Raw genomic sequence first — 23,383 nt, forward strand, 5'->3', positions numbered from 1 at the left:
GAAGAGCTACAGAACTCCCACAAAAAATGAGCTTTCTGGTTTCAAACACGTGTAGCTTGTGTTTAATAAAACTTAGCTATATAAAACTGATACCAATAGAAAGAGAAACTAAAAAAAAGTACCTTATCTCAAAGATATTCAATGTGAGCCCCCCCCCCCCACCCGGTATGTTGAGTTTCTCCCAGCTACTCTCAAGCATATCATGATCATTTGCTGTTATGGCTTCTGCAATGCATGCTCGTAGATCAAGCATGGCCTGTGGTAAGGGTGGCAAGTAGAGGCTGTCTTTAACATATCCCCACATGAAAAAAAATCAGGTGGTGTCAAGTCTGGAGAATGTGGAGTTCAATAAAAAGTTCACGGTTGTTGCAACCAGCACGTCCAATCTACCTGTTTGGTAGTTGGTTGTTCAGCATGGAATCTTCCACTTAGCCGACTTCTGTATTTGTAGCTTCCTGTTGGCTCTGATGGTAGATTTTTGCAGACTACGTGAGAAATTTCCATGGTGTCACTCAACTGTTTCCACACATACTGGCGGGTATCCTCCAGTTGATTTCCTATTACAAATGCACCCCCTTGTCTTAAAATCGAAATACTACTAACGAATTGTAGGGTCATTGGGTGGTTCTGTACCAAACTTTTTTCGGAAATGTTGTTTTGCATTAATAACCAACTGATTAACATGAAAATCAAGGCTACAAAAAACTTTTCTGTCCTCCATAGCAGCCATCTAGTCTCAACAATAAGCAATTGTTATTACACAGCAGTCTTACCACATGTGATGTACTAAAACAAAACTTTCTGAGTTTCTCTTTCTATCAGTATGAATTTTAAATATCTGAGTTTCATTAAATATAAGTTATAAAGATTATTTGTGGGAGTCTCATATTATATTTGCTTGATTACAAGTCTTCGTCATGTTATCATCTTCTGATCTAACTTTATAATATCGTTCATTAATAAATCATGGCACATCTCTCTTGAGGTCATTAGAAATCATCTTTCACATTTGTTGATTGTATGAAGATAACAAAGTATTTCAAGAGCAGAACACAATTATTATTGAATTTATACGACTGTGTATATCATAGTTTTAAGTCTCGTTTATTGATTGAGTCATCAAAAATATTTATTTTTTTGAACAGCACTGTGGTTTATAGGCATTGTTTGAAAAACATAAGAATTAATTTCTATGATAATCTTACTGTGATATAGTGCACTGGCTGTGCCATAGGAACAGACCTTTAGGAATTTCTTTCTATTTCTTGTTAAATACAGTGTGAGGTATATACAGCTTAGTAGCATTATGGCTGATTCTAGCACATGTGTTTAGTGGGGAGATATGACCATTTTCTTGCGTATTAGGAAAACTAATCAATGGGGAGTGATAGTGATTTAGGCCTATAGTCCTGTACGAATAATGTGCCAGTAAGAGGTAATAAGAATGTTATGTTTATCTTACCTTTTATCGAAGCTCATGTTGAAAATGATGTCCACCTTTCTGGAAGCAAGAATCATACAGGTGCAGAAAATTGTGAAACGCCTTCTGCAACTCTGTGTCTGTAATTTCACTGTTTAAATGTTTGTTGATTTTTATCTGTGAGGAAATTTAAAATAAAGTGTGTGTGAACAATCCACACAGTCTTGAAGAGCCGAAGAATGGAATCAGACAAATACCGAGTGCAATTATTACAAATAGAGAATTGCAGAAGGTGTTTCAGAATTTGCTGCACTGATATGATTCTTGCATCCAGAAAAGTGGACATTTTCAACATATGCTTTGAAAAAAGGTAAGATCAACATAACGTTTTCTTATTATGTTACCTCTTACGGGTGTATTGTTTGTATGGGACTTTAGGTCTAAATTACAGTCATTCACTGCCGATTGGTTTTCCTTCCTTGTGGGAGAGTGGCCAGATCTCCCCACTACACACAAGCTCTACGACTAGTCATAATGCTGGTAAGTGTATATGCTGCACACTGTATTTATTAATACATCGATTTTCCCTCATAAGGAAAATTTTGTTACTGCAACATTAGTTATTATTATTTCTAATTGCTACTTTTAACGTAACTACTTAACAAATTAAACTTTTAAGTTAATTTTTTAGCATACTTTGCCATGAAAAAACTCCTGAGCCACTAAAGGCACCATGAACTGAAACATGTTTGAGTTCTCTGATACAGTGAAACTGTTGTCCATCCAAGTTATGTCGCTTAGTCTGCAGAATGGAGGAAATTATGCACGAGATCTTATTTCATCTGATACTATGAGTACTCGCTATTCACTATCTTTAAAAAAGAAATGATTGGTCAAAGTAACTTTCAGTTCGGAAAGTGTTTCATACCTTACCATTCAAATGCTGTAGTTTTGGTTTCTAAAGTTTTCAGTTTATGCTGCTTAATATTCATCTACTAATTGCATATTTAATTGCAACTCTGAGCTGAGTTACATTGCGTTATAGTGTGTGAAATGTATATAAATTTTTGTTACTAATCGTAATTTTTTTAATTAATATTAAAATAATGATGGAAGATCAACGGGACTGAAACTGCGATCCAGTTCCAACATCTTTAATGACTGCAGGAAAACAATTTATATACAGTAGGAATGAATTGTAATTGAAGAGCTTTCTCCCAAAACAAGGTAAGTCCAAAAGAATGAAAAAACACGTTTTGCAGCATTCCTAGTATTCTTTTCAATCGTCAGAGATCTGCTGTATGTTTTCCCTCGAAACTCACTTTCATGAAGTAAATATCGAGGCATAAATATAACGATTTCACGCAAAACAAGTTAAGTCCATAGCCCGATTACCATCAAAACACTTTAAGTCCTCCCAACATTTATGCAGGAAATAGAAGTTTTTCGAACTGTACTCTCTGCTTGGACGTGAATTCCATCATGAATAAAGTCCACTTACTACAGTGTCCAGCGATTACGAAGATTAATGCTGATATAGCATCTCAGCTTACAAGTTACTACTGGGACGCCCGTAGGAGAATGGAGGAAATCCAAGTTCCATAAACAACAACAACATTTGTTCATGAAACAGAAGTCCTTTGTGCATACATATTTGTTCAGAAAATAGCTGAATATCAAGATGGCCACTGCCAGCCAAGGCATGGAGAACAACAGAGGTTTTCATAATAAGAAATCGGAGGTTATAAGTAAAATAGACACTGACAATTCAGATTATCAGCCAGAAGATATGCAGGAAATAGCAAGTGAGTATGGGGTGAGTCAAAGTATCATGATTACATGATTCTGCATACTGCTAGAAGTTTTGCCCTGTTGTTGTCAGATTTTCGCCATTGACCCTAGGACAGAGGGTTGCATGTATATCGAGGTGTGTGATGAAAATTTTGTATAAATGTAAAGTTTAAATTTACAAACACAAATATGTTTTGTACTGTTCCTGGTGTTTTGGTCAATAAAAAACCACACAGAATTTATATTAATTTATTTCTTTAGAAATGGTTCTATTTAAAACGTAGATTTAAACTGAGGATTTATTATTTTACCTAAACTGAAAACATATATTTGTGGACAACAATAACAAACCATCAGGAAATATGCAGCATAAATCGAAACAGCATCGACAGTTTTCTGTCCTTCCTGTCAAATTCCTGAAAATGGACTTAACTCGTTTTGGGAGAAAGCTCTTCAATTACAAATGGTGTGTAGGCGTGTATGGAAGAAAATGATGGCAATAAATTACCACATTCTTTTAATAGTCCCGTCCAAAAATGTTCTGCATACATTGGTGTCGTGAGGAGATACAACATTCATACATTTTTAACTCATATTTATGCTGATAATTAATCACAGCCTGATGATCAGCATATAGTAAGGTTTGTAGTAATGTATTATTTGTGAGTTGTATTTCAGAGTTCATATGCTACTTCAGTTCCCTTAAAATTCTGTTTATGTAGGTATATTACATATTAAAAGCAAGTGCAGATATACCATATCCTTTTCTTGCTATTTTATGTGTATGAAATGAGTATGAAATTATAATATTATGTGTAACTTTGATCGATATGCAAGAATGATTCAACTTCTGAAAATGGGTATAAGTAATATTGGATGAATACAACTGCTGATGAAGAATACTTATAATTATTGGGTACTTCTCTTTGATTTATTAAATAATACAATTTAAAATATTACTCACTTATTTGGATTCGGTAATATCAAATGTTTTCAGGAGAGATAAACTAGCTAACAACCTAGAAACAATTCTTAGAAACAGGACGTATGGAAATTGGTGAGGGAAGCCATAATGTGGCATCACAAAATGGATGGCTAGTGTACTTTTAACCAATTCTTACCTTCATAATAGGTACTAATTATGAAATATCTTAAGGATGTCATTACTGGCATCCACATCCAGGCCATGCACAAGAGTGGGAAGTGCATTACTTTTAAATGGAAGTTCAAACATTGCCCACATAGTTTGGAAACTCTTGGAGCAAAGGAAACCAGTTTGCAATTATTCATTAAAGGTTATGTTAAATAAAGTTTGCAATCAAATAATATTAATTATTTTTTACTTCTCTCTCTAGATCATGTTGGTTGATTTCTCACTTCCATTACAGATCTCTTAGTATTCATCACAGATGACTGTGAAGTTTTGAAAAAGATTGGCCAGTAATTGTAGATTTTCATGTCAAGGGTATCATCACAGTCTAGTATATACAAGCTTAAGTTTATGGGAGTACTAGGAACAATGGACTGTGCAGGTATATTTTGCATTGTCTGTAATGAGGCGATAGTAGCGATCCTAGTGGTCAGCAACTATCTATGGCTGCATTATTACTACGTATTGAGCTTCGTGACTGTATATATTAGACTGTGGTATCATGTCATCAGCAAGATGACCACCATCACCGCCATTAAAATGAATTTTTTTAACTCATACCTTGGACATAATTCTGTATCTAACCGTGAAAGCATATCAGATAGATTGTGATACTCTGAACGGTCTAGGAAGATTGCATGTTTTGATGATTCATGTATAGGAGAATACGTTATTTGTACTCATTTCATTAACTACCTTACCCTTGAGAACAAAAGTGTGCTGTACAATTTAAGCCCAGTCCTGTGTTCGTCTTTTCTAACTGCTAATTTTCATCTCTTCCTTTCTCGTTTTCCTTTACACACTTTTTTAAATTAAGGTTGTCTTTTCACTGTTTGTGGGTTTGTGATATCTAGGTGAATATCTGAATAACTAATAGCAACTAATAAATAGGAAATTTTAAATTGAAGAAATTTTATTTGAAGTTATTTTGCATTATGAATTTTAAAATATGCATGGAATGTAAATTTGTGTGTACATTAGCACTCGCTACATAAACTAAGTCCTTGCTTTTGTATATACAACCATTCTGTACAATTATTTTGCTTAAATTGGATTTAACTCACTTTTCTTAACACTGTCTTGCTTTGTTACACGCTTGCTTATTACAACAATGTAAATATATATTGATATTGCACTTTATAAAATGTAAATAAATAATAATAGTGAAATTATGCCAGCTTTTTCATTTGATTCATATTTTCAGGACTTACTTCAAAAAACGATCTTATTGTATTATAAAATTGAAAACTGTAATGAAATGCAAAATATTGGAGATTAAGAACATAGTTTATAACTGGACTGACTATTTCTTGATGTTGTTATACTCTGTTATTAGTACTAATTGCATGATTTGAGTTGGTTGTAAAATAAATACTATATGAAAACTGTTTGGTAGTTGATGTAATGTAATTTTTAGAATGTTAACAGTACTTTAGGTGATTGCACCTGCCTCTTTGAAGGAAATGTTTTGCTTTTTTCGTCTCTTACTTGTCAGTTTTCTCTTTGCAACGAATCCGGTAATGAACAGTTATCACAAGTGAACATTGCCATAGCTTAGTTAGTTGAGAGTTTACATTTATACCAATACAACAAAGAGACACCACTGTAGCTCAGGCCTGGTGATCTGGAGCTGCACTCGAGTGTGGGTTCGATTCCCGCTTGAACTGATGATTACCAGGTTGGGTCCCCCCCCCCCCCAAGAGGTTTTACCCAATTGTAAGTTGAGGTAACCACATGGCGAATTCTCGACCTCATCTCAACAAATACCAATTCCATCGTCTCTTAATAACCTAGTAGTTGACACAGCCTTGTTAAATAAATTATTAAAATACACATGTTCAATTCCGAACATTTTGTGACATTTTTGTTGTTCTTCTGCTGCACTCCCTTCTCTTCTTTCTCCTCTAATAGAAATTAAGCATTGTTGCCTCTTTCTGCCTCATTGTTATTCCACCTCTTTCAGTTTCACTAGTTTCTGTTTCCTGTTATCCTTGTTCCATTATTATGTTTTTATCTCATAGTCTTTGAAGAGTGTCTGTAGTTGTGAGGCATTGAAATATGGTCCAAAAGCATGAACAACTCGATAGTTTTGAGACCTATATGAAAGACCTGAGCTTTAGTCGTGAGTGAATTTCTTTTTTTTTTTTTTTTTCGTTGTTGACTCTTTTTTAACATAACATGAACTTCTGTAACTGACTGTGGTATGATTTACAACACAGCAGTGATTTTCAAGTGCATATGACTGCAATATACAGTCTCTATTCTAAAATGTGTTTTATTGAGTGAACATGAAACTATACAATTTGCCTACACAGTTTGTAATACGAAAATTGTGAGCAACATGTAATAACTTGCTTGAGATTATTTTTTTCACTGGCTTTTTATGTTGTTTGTTTCTTGAAGCAGTTTCAGTTCCCGAATTTTGAAGGGTTTCTTTTAATTTTTATTTCAGTTTCTTGTACCGTACTTCATTAGTTCTGTTACTTTTACTAACCATTTTCTCCCTCTCCTCTTATCCAGAATATTTATCGTCATTATTATTATTGTATTTATTATTATTATTATTATTATTATTATTATTATTATTATTATTATTCACTTTCATGTTATTTTACGGTCTAGATATTTATTTAATAACTACTTTAAGCCAATTGTATTCAATTATAATTAGAGTCTGGCTGGGCAGAAGAGAAGGTCTACTGGCCTTAGCTCTGCTAGGTTAAATAAATTATTATTATTATTATTATTATTATTATTATTATTATTATTCACTTTCATGTTATTTTACGGTCTAGATATTTATGTAATAACTACTATAAGCCAATTGTATTCAATTATAATTAGAGTCTGGCTGAGCAGAAGAGAAGGTCTACTGGCCTTAGCTCTGCTAGATTAAATAAATTATTATTATTATTATTATTATTATTATTATTATTATTATTATTCGTTTATCATCTGTTCATTGTACTTTGAAATCTTCATAATATTGTCTTGGACATTTCATCTAAATTTATCCTCTCTTTAATATTGTAAACAAAGTTCTATAATAATATTAATTCCTTTAACCCTTGTTATGAAGATGTTGGGGAACATATCCTTCACCATCTCTGTCTTTCTGTTGTAAACTCAAATAAATGCACACTAATGAATTGACTCTTATTCTCCTTTTCATTTCTTTGCTAACTTGATTCCTTCATTTCCTTTCTTTCGAGTGAGTTATTTGTTTAAATATTGTTAAAACTGTATGGAATGCATGTAATGTTGTTTGTAGATTATTGAAATGTTACCACTTGAAAATCATTGTATGGCTACAAGTATGCTTAAGCAATGATACAGAAGCTTATGAAAACTTAGTGATTGATGTAGATGTATGAAATGTGTTCTTTGTGCCAGCATTCCCAGCAACAAGGAATACATTGCCAGTTTGCCAGTAGTGTGTAGCTGTTTGTACATATCTAGCCATAGGAAAATTGTTTTATTAGTAATACGAACACAGAGCTGTTAATATTTGAGAGCCCGATATATAATTAAAATGTTGAAATTACATGAAGTGTTTGTAAAATTGTTAAGTTATTTAACTTTGTTGAAATTGATCTAGATTCATTTTCTGGGCTGAGAGGCCGCGGTCTGATGGTTAGTTTTCTACCAGACGTTTCGTCTGCAACTGCGGCAGACATCTTCAGTGGAGTGGTATCTGAGGTCGCAAAACTCTTCTCGGCGTACCTGAGGCAACTGATCCTGTGGCTGGTTGTGTGGGCGTATTTATAGTGCAACTAGCGGGCCAAGGCCTGTTGTTGCTGCGGTCCGCACCGCTTTGTTCGCTGCTGCTGTTCTGGGTTCCGTCCTTTTGTTGTAGTGGCTTCTTATCTGTTCTGTTTAGGACCGGGTACCAACATTTGTTTAGCTTTATGCCTTCTTCCTTGCGATTAAAGTTAACAACTACAACAAAAGGACAGAACCCAGAACAGGAGCAGCGAACAAAGCGGTGCGGACCACAGCGACAACAGGCTTCGGCCCGCTAGTTGCACTATAAATACGCCCGCACAACCAGCCATAGGATCAGTTGCCTCAGGTACGCCGAGAAGAGTTTTGCAACCTCGGATACTACTCCACTGAAGATGTCTGCCGCAGTTGCAGACGAAACGTCTGGTAGAAAAGCAACCATCTGACCACGGCCGTGAAAGCCTACACTACAAGATTTGTTGAAATTGATTTTCTGCTGTCATTGCATATAAGTATTTTCTAATTTAAACTCCAAGATAACAAAAGAAAGAATTTGAAATTAATATTAAAAATTACAGAAAAATTAACATTTATTCTGGTTATAAGTTACAGTACGTAACTGAGACATTATTAGTTGTTGTTACACCTCCCCCCCTCCCCACAGAAAATATTGTTTTACAAATACCCTCGCTTTGGGTTTTAGAAAAAATATTTAAAAATATTGCCAGTTTTTAGTGTTGTATAGTTGTATCAAAGGAAGTAAATAATAATTATAATCCTAAGATGAACATGTCTGAAAGCAAAGAATGAGAATTCTTAAAAGTGTAGAAGATACATTCATTTTGTTCCAAGTTGGTGGGAAAGCTATGTGTGTTGTGTTACATTGCTTGCAGCTATTGCATCATTTTTTTGCGACCTGAGTCCGCAGTTGGGCTGCTGGCTAGCTGCCCGAGTCATGCACATTGTCATGTTACGTGGTGTTCTCCGGGCACCCCTTATATTCTTTGACACAACACCCATTGGACGAATTCTTGGACGCTTCGCAAAAGATGTGGACGTGATGGATACAGCAATGCCCCAGCAAATTTCTGATTCACTCTATTGCTTTTTTGAGGTAATGTTGATTATTTGCGGCTATCTGCTTCCCTTGTTCACATTTCGAAAATGTCAGTACTCTCATTGCTTTCAGAAAATGCTTAATATAATAAGTTCACTTTTACGAAGAGTATGTCTTGTTCAAAGTAATTTTCAAAAATATTTTTGTACACTACTTTAGTGTATTATGAAGTTTGGAGTACTATTTTGCGAGATTAATGGGAACGATCTCTAAATCACGTAGTCAGATGTGTAATATTATTCAAAACTGTATTTATTTCTACTTGCCTGTAAAGTATTGATCAAACTACGAAGTACAGTCTTAAAGAGAATAGGTGCCTCTCCAACTAATCGGTCCACTTTAGGAACATTCGCTGGGAATAGTGAGACTTTGCCACGTGTATCTGCAAATGGTTCTTACAGAAATTCAATAAGTAGAATAATTATTGAAATAAAGTATGATGTATCCAATTATAAGCTAAAAAAAAATACAAGCATTGAAGTAAAAGAGAATATTGTCGCTGTACCTCCAAAATCTGCTGTGTGTTTTTAAAAATATTTTGCAGATAAAGAACAAAGCATTGTCACTTTTAACTCCCTTGATTTTTAAAGCTACTTTCTGTATAATGTCAATAATTACATGATAAATGAAGAAATTATACCGAAATCAGCTTTGAATATCAAGGGAAATAAAAGTGACGGTGTTTTTTATTCTTTCCCTTGTAAAATTGTTTCAAAAAACACATGGTAGATTTTTGAGGAGCAGCGATGATATACTCAAATTACATTGATTGAATTTCCCACTTCTTTTACCGTGTTAATATTAGGATTCATCTTACTTTAATCTGTGATATACAGTGAAACCTCTCATTTACAGACATCGAAGGGACGTAACAATCTGTCCACATCTGGGAAGTGTTTTTATTGGGAGGGAGGCTCCCCAATCTAACAGTAAATTTATAATATGCATTATGTATCCCTTCACGCTTTAAATGAAATGTATTACTGTAGTTTAATTCTAAATACAGTATACAGTACTACAGTAAATTCTTTGCAACTCTGAAGTACAGTAGATAAAACTGAACAAGGAAAATACAGTACTGTGCCATGCAATTTTATTCTAGGTCTACAATTATGCAATACTGTAGTTTATAGTTTTCAACATAACCTTTACGTTCAGGTGCCATGTCTCTCGAAACAACACAACTGATTGAAGTGAAGAGAATAATACTACTAACCCCATCATGTGTCGAATACAATTTCACGGTCGTGGAAACCTTGAACCCATCAGACAGGTCGAATTTTACGATTTTGTTTATCCACCCACTTCCAGCTAACAAGGGGTAGCTGGCTGGGCTAGTGGTAGCCTACGAGACCCTTATTGTCTTCATTCATGTTAAGGAATTTCTGTACAGTTCCCAAAACTAAATTTTCCATTTTTGTAACACATTAGGTCTTGAAATCCAAGTTCTGTCCGCAGTCAGGAGGTAAAGCAACTTTAGGACTGTGAAACAGCTGTCCATGTCCGTATCTGAGAGTGTCCATAAACGAGAGTTTAATTTATCATTATTTCTATATTACTTCATTTGGGACATAAAAATCTTTCCATATATGAGGAGTGTCTGCATATTGGGGGATGTCCGTAAGGAGAGGTTTCACTGTATAAGTGTTAAAAGTGTACAGTATATAGAAAAATGAAGAATAAAATTACATACTGCAAAAATATGAAAACAGAATAAAAATAACAGTTTTTTAAAATTCGAACTTTGTTCTTCCAGTGACATTCACACATTTCATTACACTGATCTCATATGAAGGCATGGAGCCAATCGTGAATCACTTACAGAAAACAAATGTTCATGTTGATAATAAAAAAAAATAATTTGGAAATTGCAGACTTTCAGTCAGATGTTTCAGACTCTGGAACTCCGTTCAAAATTGGAATGTACTTAGCCATATTGTTATTATCAGAGAATGCCCTTCCCTCTACTCCCCTTTACTCTCTTTTCTTAAGCTGATCGTTTTCATTTTGAAGTCGTGTGATATACCTCAAAATTATCTTATCAGTGGACTGAACATTATATTTCATAACTAAGGAAAGACTTCAGACAAATTTTGTAGAATTTTAAACAATACACTTAAAGTATACATCGACTCTTAATAAAAAAATCCACATTTTGTCTTTAATGTCTTTCATACTTTGGTGACATGATTCTTTGGAGTAAACAAACAATTTATATAATTCAAACTTAAAAATCGAATTTGAAGGCCCAAAGAATTTTTTTTTTTTTTAATATTAATACAATTTTGGACCAACCTAACTCCATTATAAATTGACGTAGGACAAAACTTTCCGCCAAAATGATCCCCTGCATATGGAGAATGTTGAATATTAAAATTATTTATTTATCTTGAACCATATATATAGTATATTTTTGGAATAAAATAATTATAATCGATTGAAAATAATAATTTTAGTTTACAACATAGCCACATGTTTAAGTTTTCATTGGGTACCTCAGCGAAGTCTTTTGCCCAATTGGAAGTCTACTCTTTTGTCCATCAGAAAGCTAATAAATGTTGGAAAATGTGAAATAGAAGAAAACAGACACTGAAAATGGCGTAAAGTATAGAAAGTATAGTGCGCTTATATTGTGAATTCCCAGATAATTATGAAATTATTGAGATTATGGTTACAAGTTATATATTTTTGAAAACTAGAAGAAATGAGCTTCCAGACGAGGCAGAAACATTATTTACCAAACTTTGAAGACATCTGACATTTCTGAGTCGATGTATACCTTAACATTTATTCTGTCATTGCTGTCCTTTTAGTTTTTTTTAAATAATTACTTCCTTGTACTTCCTTTCAGGCAGCTGTTTTAATTGCCTAGGACTAGTTAAAAATTGCTTTAATTATGTCACTAACATTTTATGTAATAGGAAATTTGTGATAAAATTTAAACTTGATTTAGCACTTTAGACTATATTTTTGATCTTGTATCATGGTAATGCTTTTCAATCTTCACTTGCTTATGTATTATAACAGTACTGAATTTTCGAAATGTAACACTACTTTTTTCACCTACGCTTTCTTCTATAAAGTAGTAGTAATAATAAAAAGAAGATGCCAATTGATATTACTTCACAGAGAAGTGTAAGTTGAATTAAAGATACAAATTGTAGGATAATGCACGTCTCATAAAGTAACTTAAAATATTCTTCAGCAGTAAGTGTGAATGTACAGTTCTTGTGTTACATCTTTTCCTTTTAATTTTTTTCTTTTTCTTTTATTTATCCACGCTTTTAAGTTACTAGAACTTGTTTAGATTTCTCCAGTTGAATTACAAATATAATTAAAACTACAGTTATTGAAGCTATAAATTTATTGTATTATTCCCTCACTATGTTTTTTAACACAATCTGTTATTATTTACTCTTATATTATATTAGAAGAAAATATGTGACAGAATATTACAGTTATAGTATGTTCTGTATTTTTCATACTCAGTTTTAGGAAAAATTCTCATATGAAACGAATTTAACAACTTGTAACCATTGTAGTGATGCAGTTAAGGTTTAATAAATATATAAGCTGCTATAATGAGCGCAGATGATCAAGTATGAAAATAATAAACCCATAAGCTGTAAATATTTTTTTATATAGATGAGCAGACACTGTATTTTCGAATTAGATATTATACTTTGAATATTTATCGAAGAAGACAAGTACAATTCAGCGAAGTACATCTTCCAAATTTATGGTTACAAATACTTATGGTATCGAAAAAAATATATATATTAAAAATCTAAACAGTTTCTATTAATAACACGTAATTCATTTCTGCTGTTATACTTGAGGTGTGTTGTAATTTCCTTTTCCAATTTAATCAACACATTGTTCCTGTTTTCCTTCTGAAAGTCTCTTTGTTAATGGTGCATGTTGTTTGCATGTATGAATGCTGCTTTTGTTTTCATTGATCCTGTCATAATAAGTGCAATCTTTCTGTTCCTTCTGAGTATTGCTACGAAATACAGTGCTGAAAGAAATTGTTACAAATTATTTTATTGCAAACTTATGAAGAAATATGCAATTTTATTCTTGTGCTAAAAATTATTGCATATTTCTTCATAAGTTTGCAATCTAATATGCAACAATTTTTTAGCAAAAAATAGATATATCGCATATTTCATAAGTTCGCTATAAAATAATATGCAACAAATTCTTTGAACACTGTATTCTGTCCATATCTTGAAGAGGTGAGTTTTATTAAATAAAAAAAGTGAATATAAATTGTGTGATGAAGTAGATTGACAGTATTGTGGTATCTTCGTCCAGGATTTATTTAATTTTCGTCATTATTTACTAATTAAAATAGGGTATATTGTGAAAAACAATTTTGGACTAACAAAGGAAAATCAGAATCTGGAAATGCAATATATTAATGAAATTCATATTAAGTCGTAAAGTCTGAAGAGTGGATTCCAACATACCTAAATTGGAGGCTTAGATGGTCTGTTATTTTTTTCAAAAAGCTATAATAATACTGTCATTAGGTTTCTTAACTAAACATCATTTGTGCTCCATTAGTGAGCTAGTCAAGTGGCTAAATAAATACCGATGAGATTCTAATTTCGAATCTTCTTATCTACTACTACTACTATTACATCATACATACTAACCTAACATTCACCACTCCCCTATACCTACTTAGAGAATACAAGCTGCAACTGATGTGTATAATGGAAGTTTTGTTTTAAAAAAAATATGATTTTGGGAAGGAAGTGAATAAAAAAATAAATCTAATAAAACAAATTGATAAATACATCATAACCCAAGATAAATAAATTATATCACTTACACCACAAATCAATATTTTAATGTTAAACTACTTAAGTATAATCACTATTCAAAATTAATAAATTTAAGGGAAATCAATGTAAAAATAATACTTGGTCTACACGTACAGAATGTTCATTTCAAAACTTCCCAGTCCAAATAACTGTATAACTTAAATATAATTTAATTAAGCAAAAAACAATTTAGATATTGAGGGGGAAGTTTAAAACCAGTCTTAATTGAATTTTCACCTCCATTTTGAAATTTCATATGGCATCCCTATTTTGTGATAGTTAAATCTGAAAGAGTATTCAATTGTTTATACATCTCATTCATTTGTTTTCGCATTTTTTGTTTTATATCGTCGCCTGATAACCTGGGTTATTGTTATTGTTGATTAGAACTGAAGAGAATAAAGCTACAAAGACTATTGAGCATTTCATGTAATAGTTGTGTTTGAAAATGGCGTATACCCTTCAAGAGAGAACAGAAATTACATGAAATAAACTGTGTTTTCATCCTACATTCAACAACAACAACAATACAGGTTGCCAGGTGACGGTAGAAAATAAAAGATGTGAAGACAAATGACTGAGATGTAAAAACAATTGAATACTCTTTCAAATTAAAGTATCACAAGATAGGGATGCCATTTGAAATTTCAGAGTGAGGGACTGAAACTTAATAATTAATTAAGACTGATTTTAAACTTCCCTCTCAATATCTTAATTGATGTTTTCTTCGTTTAATTAAATCCTATTTAAATTATAGACTATAGTTATTTAGACTGAGGAGTTTTGAAATGAACACTCTGTATAGCTTAGATATGTCGGAATTTAATCTGTGAGTTTCTCTATAATATTGCTTTTCCAAGTCACAATCTCCACTTGCTAGATATAACTCGTTTCAATTATTGCATTCTTATGTTGATAATCTTTTATCTGTGAGACATTATAAGAAGAATTTAGTGCTAATAGATTGTTCTTACGAGAAACAACAGTGTAGCTACAATTTTTGTATATTTTCGAATATTATTCTAATTGTTATAAACATGTACGATGTTTACAAGGTGAAAACAGTTAATACGTTTTCAATAATTATATTGTATTCTTAATTTTATACACATTTTAATAGGTAGAAATAAAGAAATATTAAGTATCGGTGTATGAAAATTTAATATCTATGGGCGCTATTCATAGACATTTTGCAGCACGCGCTACGAGCATACTAAGCTAGCCCTGGCTATCCACTGGTTACTAGTTCAGAATTCAAATCATATCCTATCGCTAACACTGGTTTATGAATACGAAAAACACTGATCATCCACCGGAAGCCCGCGCTAAAAATGTCTATGAATACGGCCCTATGGATTTATATAATGCAGTATAGTGATATGGATGAACTGCAGTTCACATTTTGTTTTGGTATTCCATCCCATATTGGTAACTTAAGTTGAAAGCTTAGTGAGAATGAGGGGATTCTCACTAAGTTGGAGGTTGGCATGTGAATCCCCCTCATTCCCATGCCAACATCCTAATTTTATGTTACCAGTTATGGCAGAACTCCATTTTATATTTCATTGATCTCTGTTATATTTTCAGATATTGTGTAGTTATAATCTTAAGAAGGATTCTCGTGTTGACTTGATGAGAAAAAAAAAAAAAGATTGAAACTGGATCGGTATATCATAGAATGTAGTCCAGATGCAAAATATTACAGTGTGTTTTGTGCAGTGCATCCCTGCATGGCAGAATGTTGAATAGACTCATATTATTCTTCCATTACGTACTCTATCAGTCCTTTCTTGTATGTTGTTAAAGCAGTAAGTTTTGAACTCTAAATTCTAATATTGTAAGCAGGTTTTGTAGTCTTGCTGTGTTCCCTATACGTTTAAGAGCAGATTTTATTAATATTATTTGCCTGTGCCTCAATTCACTTCTCATTCTTCCAATACCGTATCAGTCCTTTCTTGTCATTAACTGAATTATTCACTTTGAAGTGAACATATATTTTAAAGCTTGGAGCTATCAAGCTTCCGATTTTGTTTTTTTTTTCTAACGATGCAAATATTGATTATTATTGATTGATTATTGATTATTATGATTATCTACTTTAGTTTTGTGTGTGTTCTGTACTTTGTAAATTTTAGTGTGTTTTTTTTTTGTATCGCAGTGTTACTCCTGGTTGAGTGTTAGAGAAGGCCATATCGCCTTAAGCCTGCCATGTTAAATAAACCATTATTATTATTATTATTATTATTATTATTATTATTATTATTATTATTATATTGACATGTAAGCTATCTCTTTCTACTTTATTTGGCGATTATGATGAATCATGTTCTGAGGTTGGATTCTGTTGTGTTTATTTCTGTATAAAGTATAATGAATGATTTCATATAATGGAATAGTTCCTGGCTTTCATGTCAACATTATGTTTTGGCATAGAATTACATCTATCAGATTCTTCCTCAGACATGACATTTCAGAGTTGGATGTGACGAAAATTTGTAATGCAGAAACATCATTGTACCTAGTTCGACAAAGTGGAAACTGTGAACACCATATACGGTTCGAAAGATGAAGGATGTGTGTACGTGACTGGAAAGTTTTGATTGAGCATTGTACTCCTAGGTACGCATGTTGGGATACCAAAACTTGCTCGCACTACTCTGCATTCTCATAACTCGAGTAGTACATATTGTAGATGGGTCAGATAAATGTTGTTCAACAGAGAAACTTTTTTTCTAGAATTAAGTCTGTCTGATTATTCCTTAGAGGTGACATTTTGGAATTTGATGTAACGAAAAATGCGTCACCAAGTCGGACGAAGTGGAAACTGCGAACTCTGTATACGATTCGAAATAGGAAGGATGTGGGTTCACATTGTGCTCCTATCAGAAGTGATGGGGCACATGTTGGGATATCAAAACTGTTCTTGCGTGACTTCATGACCACAGTGAACCAATGTCTTCCACATCTTTCTGAACGATCAACTTTGAGCCTAACACACGATATCTGTTAACTCTTGTATACCATATACCTATATGAACTCTGTAAAATTCTCCAGGATGTCTCACTGATTTTCAATAAAGTCTGCTTCATGAATATGGCCTTAAAGTTACAGAATTTTAACTCTTTCCAAAGAGTCAACTATATGTACAGTAGTGGCAAAAAAAACCGGACTGACCCTTGTAGCTGATTTCAGAGCCTTGTTCACTCCAGAGCACGATAGACTGGTAACTAAGACTTTAGTGGTTCGAATCCTGCCTGGGAAGGAAACTTTTTTTTGTTCCTTATTCAAATTTATTCCCAACACTTTTCGATTGCAGCGATATTTTACTACTTAATTAACTTATTATTCCCAGAACATGAATTTTACCAGCAATCGAAAAGTATTGGGAATAAATTTGAATAAGGAACAAAAAAAGTTTTCTTCCCAGGCAGGATTCGAACCACGAAATTCTTAGTTACCAGTCTGTCATGCTCTGGAGTGAACAAGGCTCTGAAATCAGCTATAAGGGTCAGTTCGGTTTTTTTTTTATTTTGCCACTACTGTACAAGTTCATTCAACCGTCTGCCTAACAGTGATGCATTGGTGCCATCTAAGTGGGATCCCTGGCATCAGTGGAACAGTGTATAAAAACTGTATATGTAACGTGTTAAGTAATATGTATGCAGCATGTTAAGTAATATGTGGGAAGTCTTTGGCTAATGGATAGAGGACTTAAAAACAATTAAAAGAGTTCATTAAATGTATGGTAAGTTTTGCTTTGTTTTTGTTTTAATTACAAGTGTATACAAATTTGTTTATTACTACTTTATTTTTACATCTTCGTTTACAAAGCATGCATAATTCTACAGTTAGTGCTCAAAATGGCACCATATTGACTTTTATTTATGGGGATATTTGAAAGCAATTGTGTATTCAATGCCTATTGAGAATATTGAAATTCTTCTCCTGTGTGTTGAAGAATGTTAACAGAGACCTGGAAAATGGGTGAGAGTAAGACAATTTATGATGCAGCTCTTAGAAATCTGTATTGGAACTCAATAGTAGACACAAAAATGTAAAAATAAAGTTGTAATAAACAAACATGTATGAACTAAAAAGTACCTGTAATTAAAAACAAAGCGAAATTGATTGTATACCGGTATTTACATGAACATTTTGCTTGTTTTTAGGTCCACTATCCATTCCTCAAAAGTTTCTTTCATTTAAATAAATTCGAGATGAACATCATAACTTTTATATCTGGATAAAATGTTTAACACTGATAATTTGACACTCTTTGTAATGTCAGAAATTTCCAGTGTTCCTACAATCATGAGAATTCCTGGAAAGATTAGAAATTTCTTACAGTGTAAAGCAGAAAATGTTATATCTATATAGTAGTTTTTCTTCCTCTGTAGCTGCTCATTTTACTTGTACAGCAAACCAATGAGCAGCTAAGAAGAAAAAAGCGTACTTCAATCAGTTGCATACATATTTAAATATGTAGGGTTATTAACATAATGCATTATGTTCAATTGGTTGATAAAGGAATACAAAATAAGAATTTGAGAAATAATTGTGTTCTAGCTCATGAGGTATAATTGTTAGGTACGATATTTATAATATTTTACTTTTAGTTTTTCATTATTAATTTAATTACGCATTTTATTTGGCATGCACCAGTTTAATTTATTGTATTACATCATTTGATCAACTTCGGAAATTACATTAAATGTCATTTCGATTTTCATACAGTTCTGTGGTATAAATATTCATTTTGAGAGGTTTGGTCCCTTTCTTGTGCTCTCTGCTTTCGTTGTCATTGTCGATCATTACATTGCTTCTAAAGAATAATGGTCTTGATGATTTAATGTTAAGAATTGGCATTCCAACTCTAGTCATTCTCTCTTACCATGCTTGCCTTTGCACCCAAGGCACATAGATTCAGTTTCAGGTGAAGACAATGGATTTTAGATGGACAAAAAGTGCAGCTTCCATTGGATGAAGTAAAGTCATTGATCTCGGTCTAGTAGATTTACTTAATATAAAAAATGTAATGTATTTGTTCATGAAGAAGAATGAATGAAGACAAAATTCTATGTTCAGACTTCGCATTACTCCATTGTCGACAAAGGTTATAAAACATCTTATACAGGAAGCCACACCTGTGGAGTAACGGCTAGCATGTCTGGCTGCGAAGCCAGGTGGCCCGGGTTCGATTCCTGGTTGGGGCAAGTTACCTGGTTGAGGTTTTTTCCGGGGTTTTCCCTCAACCCAATCAATATGAGCAAATGCTGGGTAACTTTCTGTGCTGGATCCTGGACTCATTTCACCGGCATTATTACCTTCATCTCATTCAGATGCTAAATAACCTGAGATGTTGATAAAGCGTCGTGAAATAACCTAATAAAAAAAATTAAAAAATATATACAGGAAGTGGGAATATGTTGCTTTATAATCTCTCAAGTCCACTGTCTTCTCTGTGTAATGGTACCTGGTCACGTATATGAATGAGGTATACACAAATTGAAAGTAGGTTGCAGTCGAGACAAATCTGTTAAAAACAGCCATTGAGTATGTTTGAACCTGTGAATTTGGATCTCATGGCAAGCACTGTAACCACATGATCACCATGGATGAGTCGACTGACTGGTTTCCAATGTTAAACACATAACAACTACTGAGTGTACATATGAGAACTTTTTTTCTGGTAATTAGCAACCATTCATATCCATTTAGTAGTGCCCGAATTTAGTAGTACATTCACTATTATGTTATTTTGTACCTTTAATAATAATACTTCATCAGTCGGGCATAACAGGAAATGTATTCTTCATTCTTGTATACACTCTTTTAACACTTATATAATCACGAACTATTAAGTTATTTAATTAAAATAATGACTTCACTGTGTTAACATTTTAAAGTATGATTTTATGTTAGCTGATGGACTAGTTTCGATGTTATTTCCATCATCATCTTAATCCTGAATGGCTGAGATTCAGAAGATGATGAAAGTAACATCGAAATAGTCAATCAGGTAACTTAAAAGTATACTTCAAAATGTTAACACAATAAAGTCGTTATTTATTTAATTTAAGTAACTTAATAGTTCATCAGTAACTATATTCTGTATGTTTTTATGTCACAATTTCTTTACATATGTTGCAATCTTGATTTCTAGGATGTAAACATAATTGAATGAGGATAATGTTAAAGACAGAAACTTGCACAATTTGGATAGAGGATGGATTAGAATGTATTATGTAGTATATAATTATCAGATGTTTATGAAATATTACTGAAAACCTGTCAGATCACATCTCTCAACATGAAAAAAAAATATTATTGATAATCACATAGCCTGAGCAGTGTGTGATTAAGTCAGTAGAAAGTAAATAGAAAACTGTCCTCTTCTTTGCATGTAATTGTGTGCATAGGAGATGTAAACAAGAATATTAATCAGATGAATTTATATGTAAAATCATATGCAATATGTAACTGTAAATTGGATCATCTTGAAGTATTTTCATCTGTGTTTGGATTCCATAAGATACTTCTCTCTTATAAGAAAGACGATACATATATGTATTTTGCTTGTGAGACAGCAGAGAGGTCTGACGAACAAAGTAGGAAACTAAGTAGAACAACAGTTGGGAACAGTTAGACAATGGACTGCATTGTATCTGGAAGAAGTAGCAATTGTTACCTTGAAAAAATAATAGAATTTTCCTAAATAATAACGTAAAACAGGATGAATAGGGACGAATTGTTACTATTTTTTATTTCTTTGTATGAAAGAGTAAATATAATAAGATGTGTATTTGTTCACTCGTTATGAATAAAAACAGAAACACACTTATTATTATATTTAATCTTTGACACAAAGAAATAAAAAATAGTAAAAATTCGTCTCTATTCACCCCATTTTACGGTAACTGAAATATAGAGCATATTATGTGTCCAGTGTATTAACTCTTATGCTATTGTATAGTGAAATGTCATTGCAATGAAATTAATTATATAAAACCTAAAATTATATGATAAATGAACACTGTCTAAAAATTTGTTGTTTTGGACATTTCCATTACTTCGACATTAAATATATACAGGGTGATTCAAAACCTCTGCGACAAACTCTGAAGGATGATAGATCTAACAATAAGGAACCCTTTTTGTTAAACAATCTATGTCTTTCGACACGTCATTTTGAAGTTACCGTTGAAAATGTTTTTGCATGGGCATACGTCAGTGTATGCAAATGTGTGTACCTCTGTTTGTTTGTTTGTTTGTTTGTTTGTTTGTTTGTTTGTTGAGATGTTTGTAAGAGACAAGAAGGGTTGTTCTTGTTTGTTTATGTTTAATGTTCAATAAAGTCGAGCAAACATTGTGTGGAGAGGGTGATTTCTGTTTTGAAACAGTTGTTGGTACATGTGGAGAGCTCTTCTTCCGATTCCACAAGCCTCCCTATAACACATTACCATGTCGGCTAACTCAGGAAAAGTGTAGACATCCATTCTCAATTGATGATTAAACTGAACTGAAAGGAAAAGATATTGAACATTAAATGTAAACAAACAACAACAACCCTTCTCGTCTCTTACAAACATCTCAACAAACAAACAGGGGTGCACACATTCGCATACATTGACATATGCCCGCGCAAAAACATTTTCAATAGTAATTTCGAAACGACGCGTCAAAAGACATAGATTGTTTAACAAAAAGAATTCCTTATTGTTAGATCTATCACCCCTCAGAGTTTGTCACAGTGGTTTTGAATCACCCTGTATATAGTAATCTGAAATTCAACAACTGCAAAGACTTACAAGGTATACAGTACCCTATAAAGTACAGTGATTAATTCATCTGATTAATATCTATAGTTTAGTTTTACGTTCTTACACTTGTTAGAATAATATTTTCAGTGTTTATATATGAACTGCCAAATAATTTCCTGTAGCATAAATGAGTTTGTAGAACATTATAAGTAGGCATTATTATTTGAATACATATAGAGCAGCATTATTGGTTTTTGTAAGAATGTTTGTACGAAAGTACTATATTTAATATGTGATATCCATTATTGTTGAATATTCCGTACTTCTTTATAGTTTTGTCTTTGAGATGGAACTGCTTTTGTGATACTTCGTTTCCACCTGTTGAAAAGTCTGTTTTTGTAATGGGAATTGTCTAGTGACCATCGTCTTTTGTATCACTGATAGTTTGTTTAGTCCAAAAGACCAAGACATTTCTCCTTTCGTCATTGATTATTCTCAGAAGCTGTTAGGTTCCGTTTGTTTCCATATGCATGATCTTGTTTGTTCATACCATTTTCAGTATGTGGTACTTTTTCTTGTAGTCACTGATCAGCACTGCATATAAATTATAAAGGCATGTCATCATATTTTTGTGAAAGAATTTTCATGCTTGGTAAGTACATGTTTATTGCAGAGAGAATTCTTTGCTTGCTAATATATTGCTCTGCATTTGTAACGGAAAATCTAGTCTAAAGCACACGATTAAAATTAATAATATCTACACCTCTTTTAAGTTAAAACAAACAGAGAGATTCAAATAATAAATGGATAAAGCTAGAGATGTTATAAACCAGTGTTAGGAAACAAATCAGTATAACTTATATAAAATTCATAAAAAAAGAACACAAGTTTACTGAAGTTTTCTTTTTATGTTTCGTTTACGTTTTGTTTGAATAGATTTTTAATAGATTGAAGTACGTTTTGAGAATATTGTTTTAACCTTTCAAAAGATTTTATTTTCTTCTAATAAATAGGATTTCGATAGTAGAATTATTATGTGTTTGAATCTTCAAATAACTTTTTTACAAACAGAAATAAATTACGTAAATACGAGGTTAAATCAAGATAATAGTGATTAAATTAGAAATATGAAGTTGAACAAAACTTGTGAGGAAATATGTAAGTTTTAAGAAATACATGGTAGGAATTTTCTTTTTTTTATGTCTACGTGTCTTATACTTTAGTTTAAATGATTGCTCTGTATTTGGAACTTGAAATCACTGAATTAGTCTTTGAAATATATTTTGCAAATTAGTCATTTGTCATGTTAGATATGAATAAGTAGAATTTTAGACAAAATATCTTAAAGAACGTGAGAACAGAGAAAAAAGCCAGTATTATATTTGGATGTATAGGAAAAAGAGAGATTTTCGTTTCTGCTAATAAAAGGGATAAATTTTAAGTTATTTTTTTTATGTCAGATAATTATTAAAATTTTGGACAGTTGTAGAAAGGGTGTATTTATCTTTCTTAATTTTACTATACTTCACACATTTCGCAGTTAGTGGAAAACTTTATCGTTAATGTATGTAATTTAAGTTTTGCAGATA

At 32.5% G+C, this 23,383-nt stretch overlaps 1 protein-coding gene across 12 annotated transcripts in view; it reads left to right on the plus strand.

Annotated features, from left to right (window-relative positions):
- MRP (Multidrug-Resistance like Protein 1) overlaps positions 1-23,383 on the plus strand; it is a 246,098-nt gene that overhangs the window by 200,182 nt on the left and 22,533 nt on the right. For 2 of the 12 annotated variants that reach the window (XM_069839447.1, XM_069839441.1), the window contains exon 22: positions 8,978-9,198. The exons of the other annotated variants lie outside the window; for them this stretch is intronic. In XM_069839447.1, the coding sequence (XP_069695548.1) occupies positions 8,978-9,198 (221 nt within the window). The remainder of the gene's footprint in view (positions 1-8,977; positions 9,199-23,383) is intronic. 12 annotated transcript variants of the gene reach the window in all.

The sequence above is a fragment of the Periplaneta americana genome, chromosome 11 (genome assembly GCF_040183065.1).
Source record: "Periplaneta americana isolate PAMFEO1 chromosome 11, P.americana_PAMFEO1_priV1, whole genome shotgun sequence".
Lineage (NCBI taxonomy): Eukaryota > Metazoa > Arthropoda > Insecta > Blattodea > Blattidae > Periplaneta > Periplaneta americana.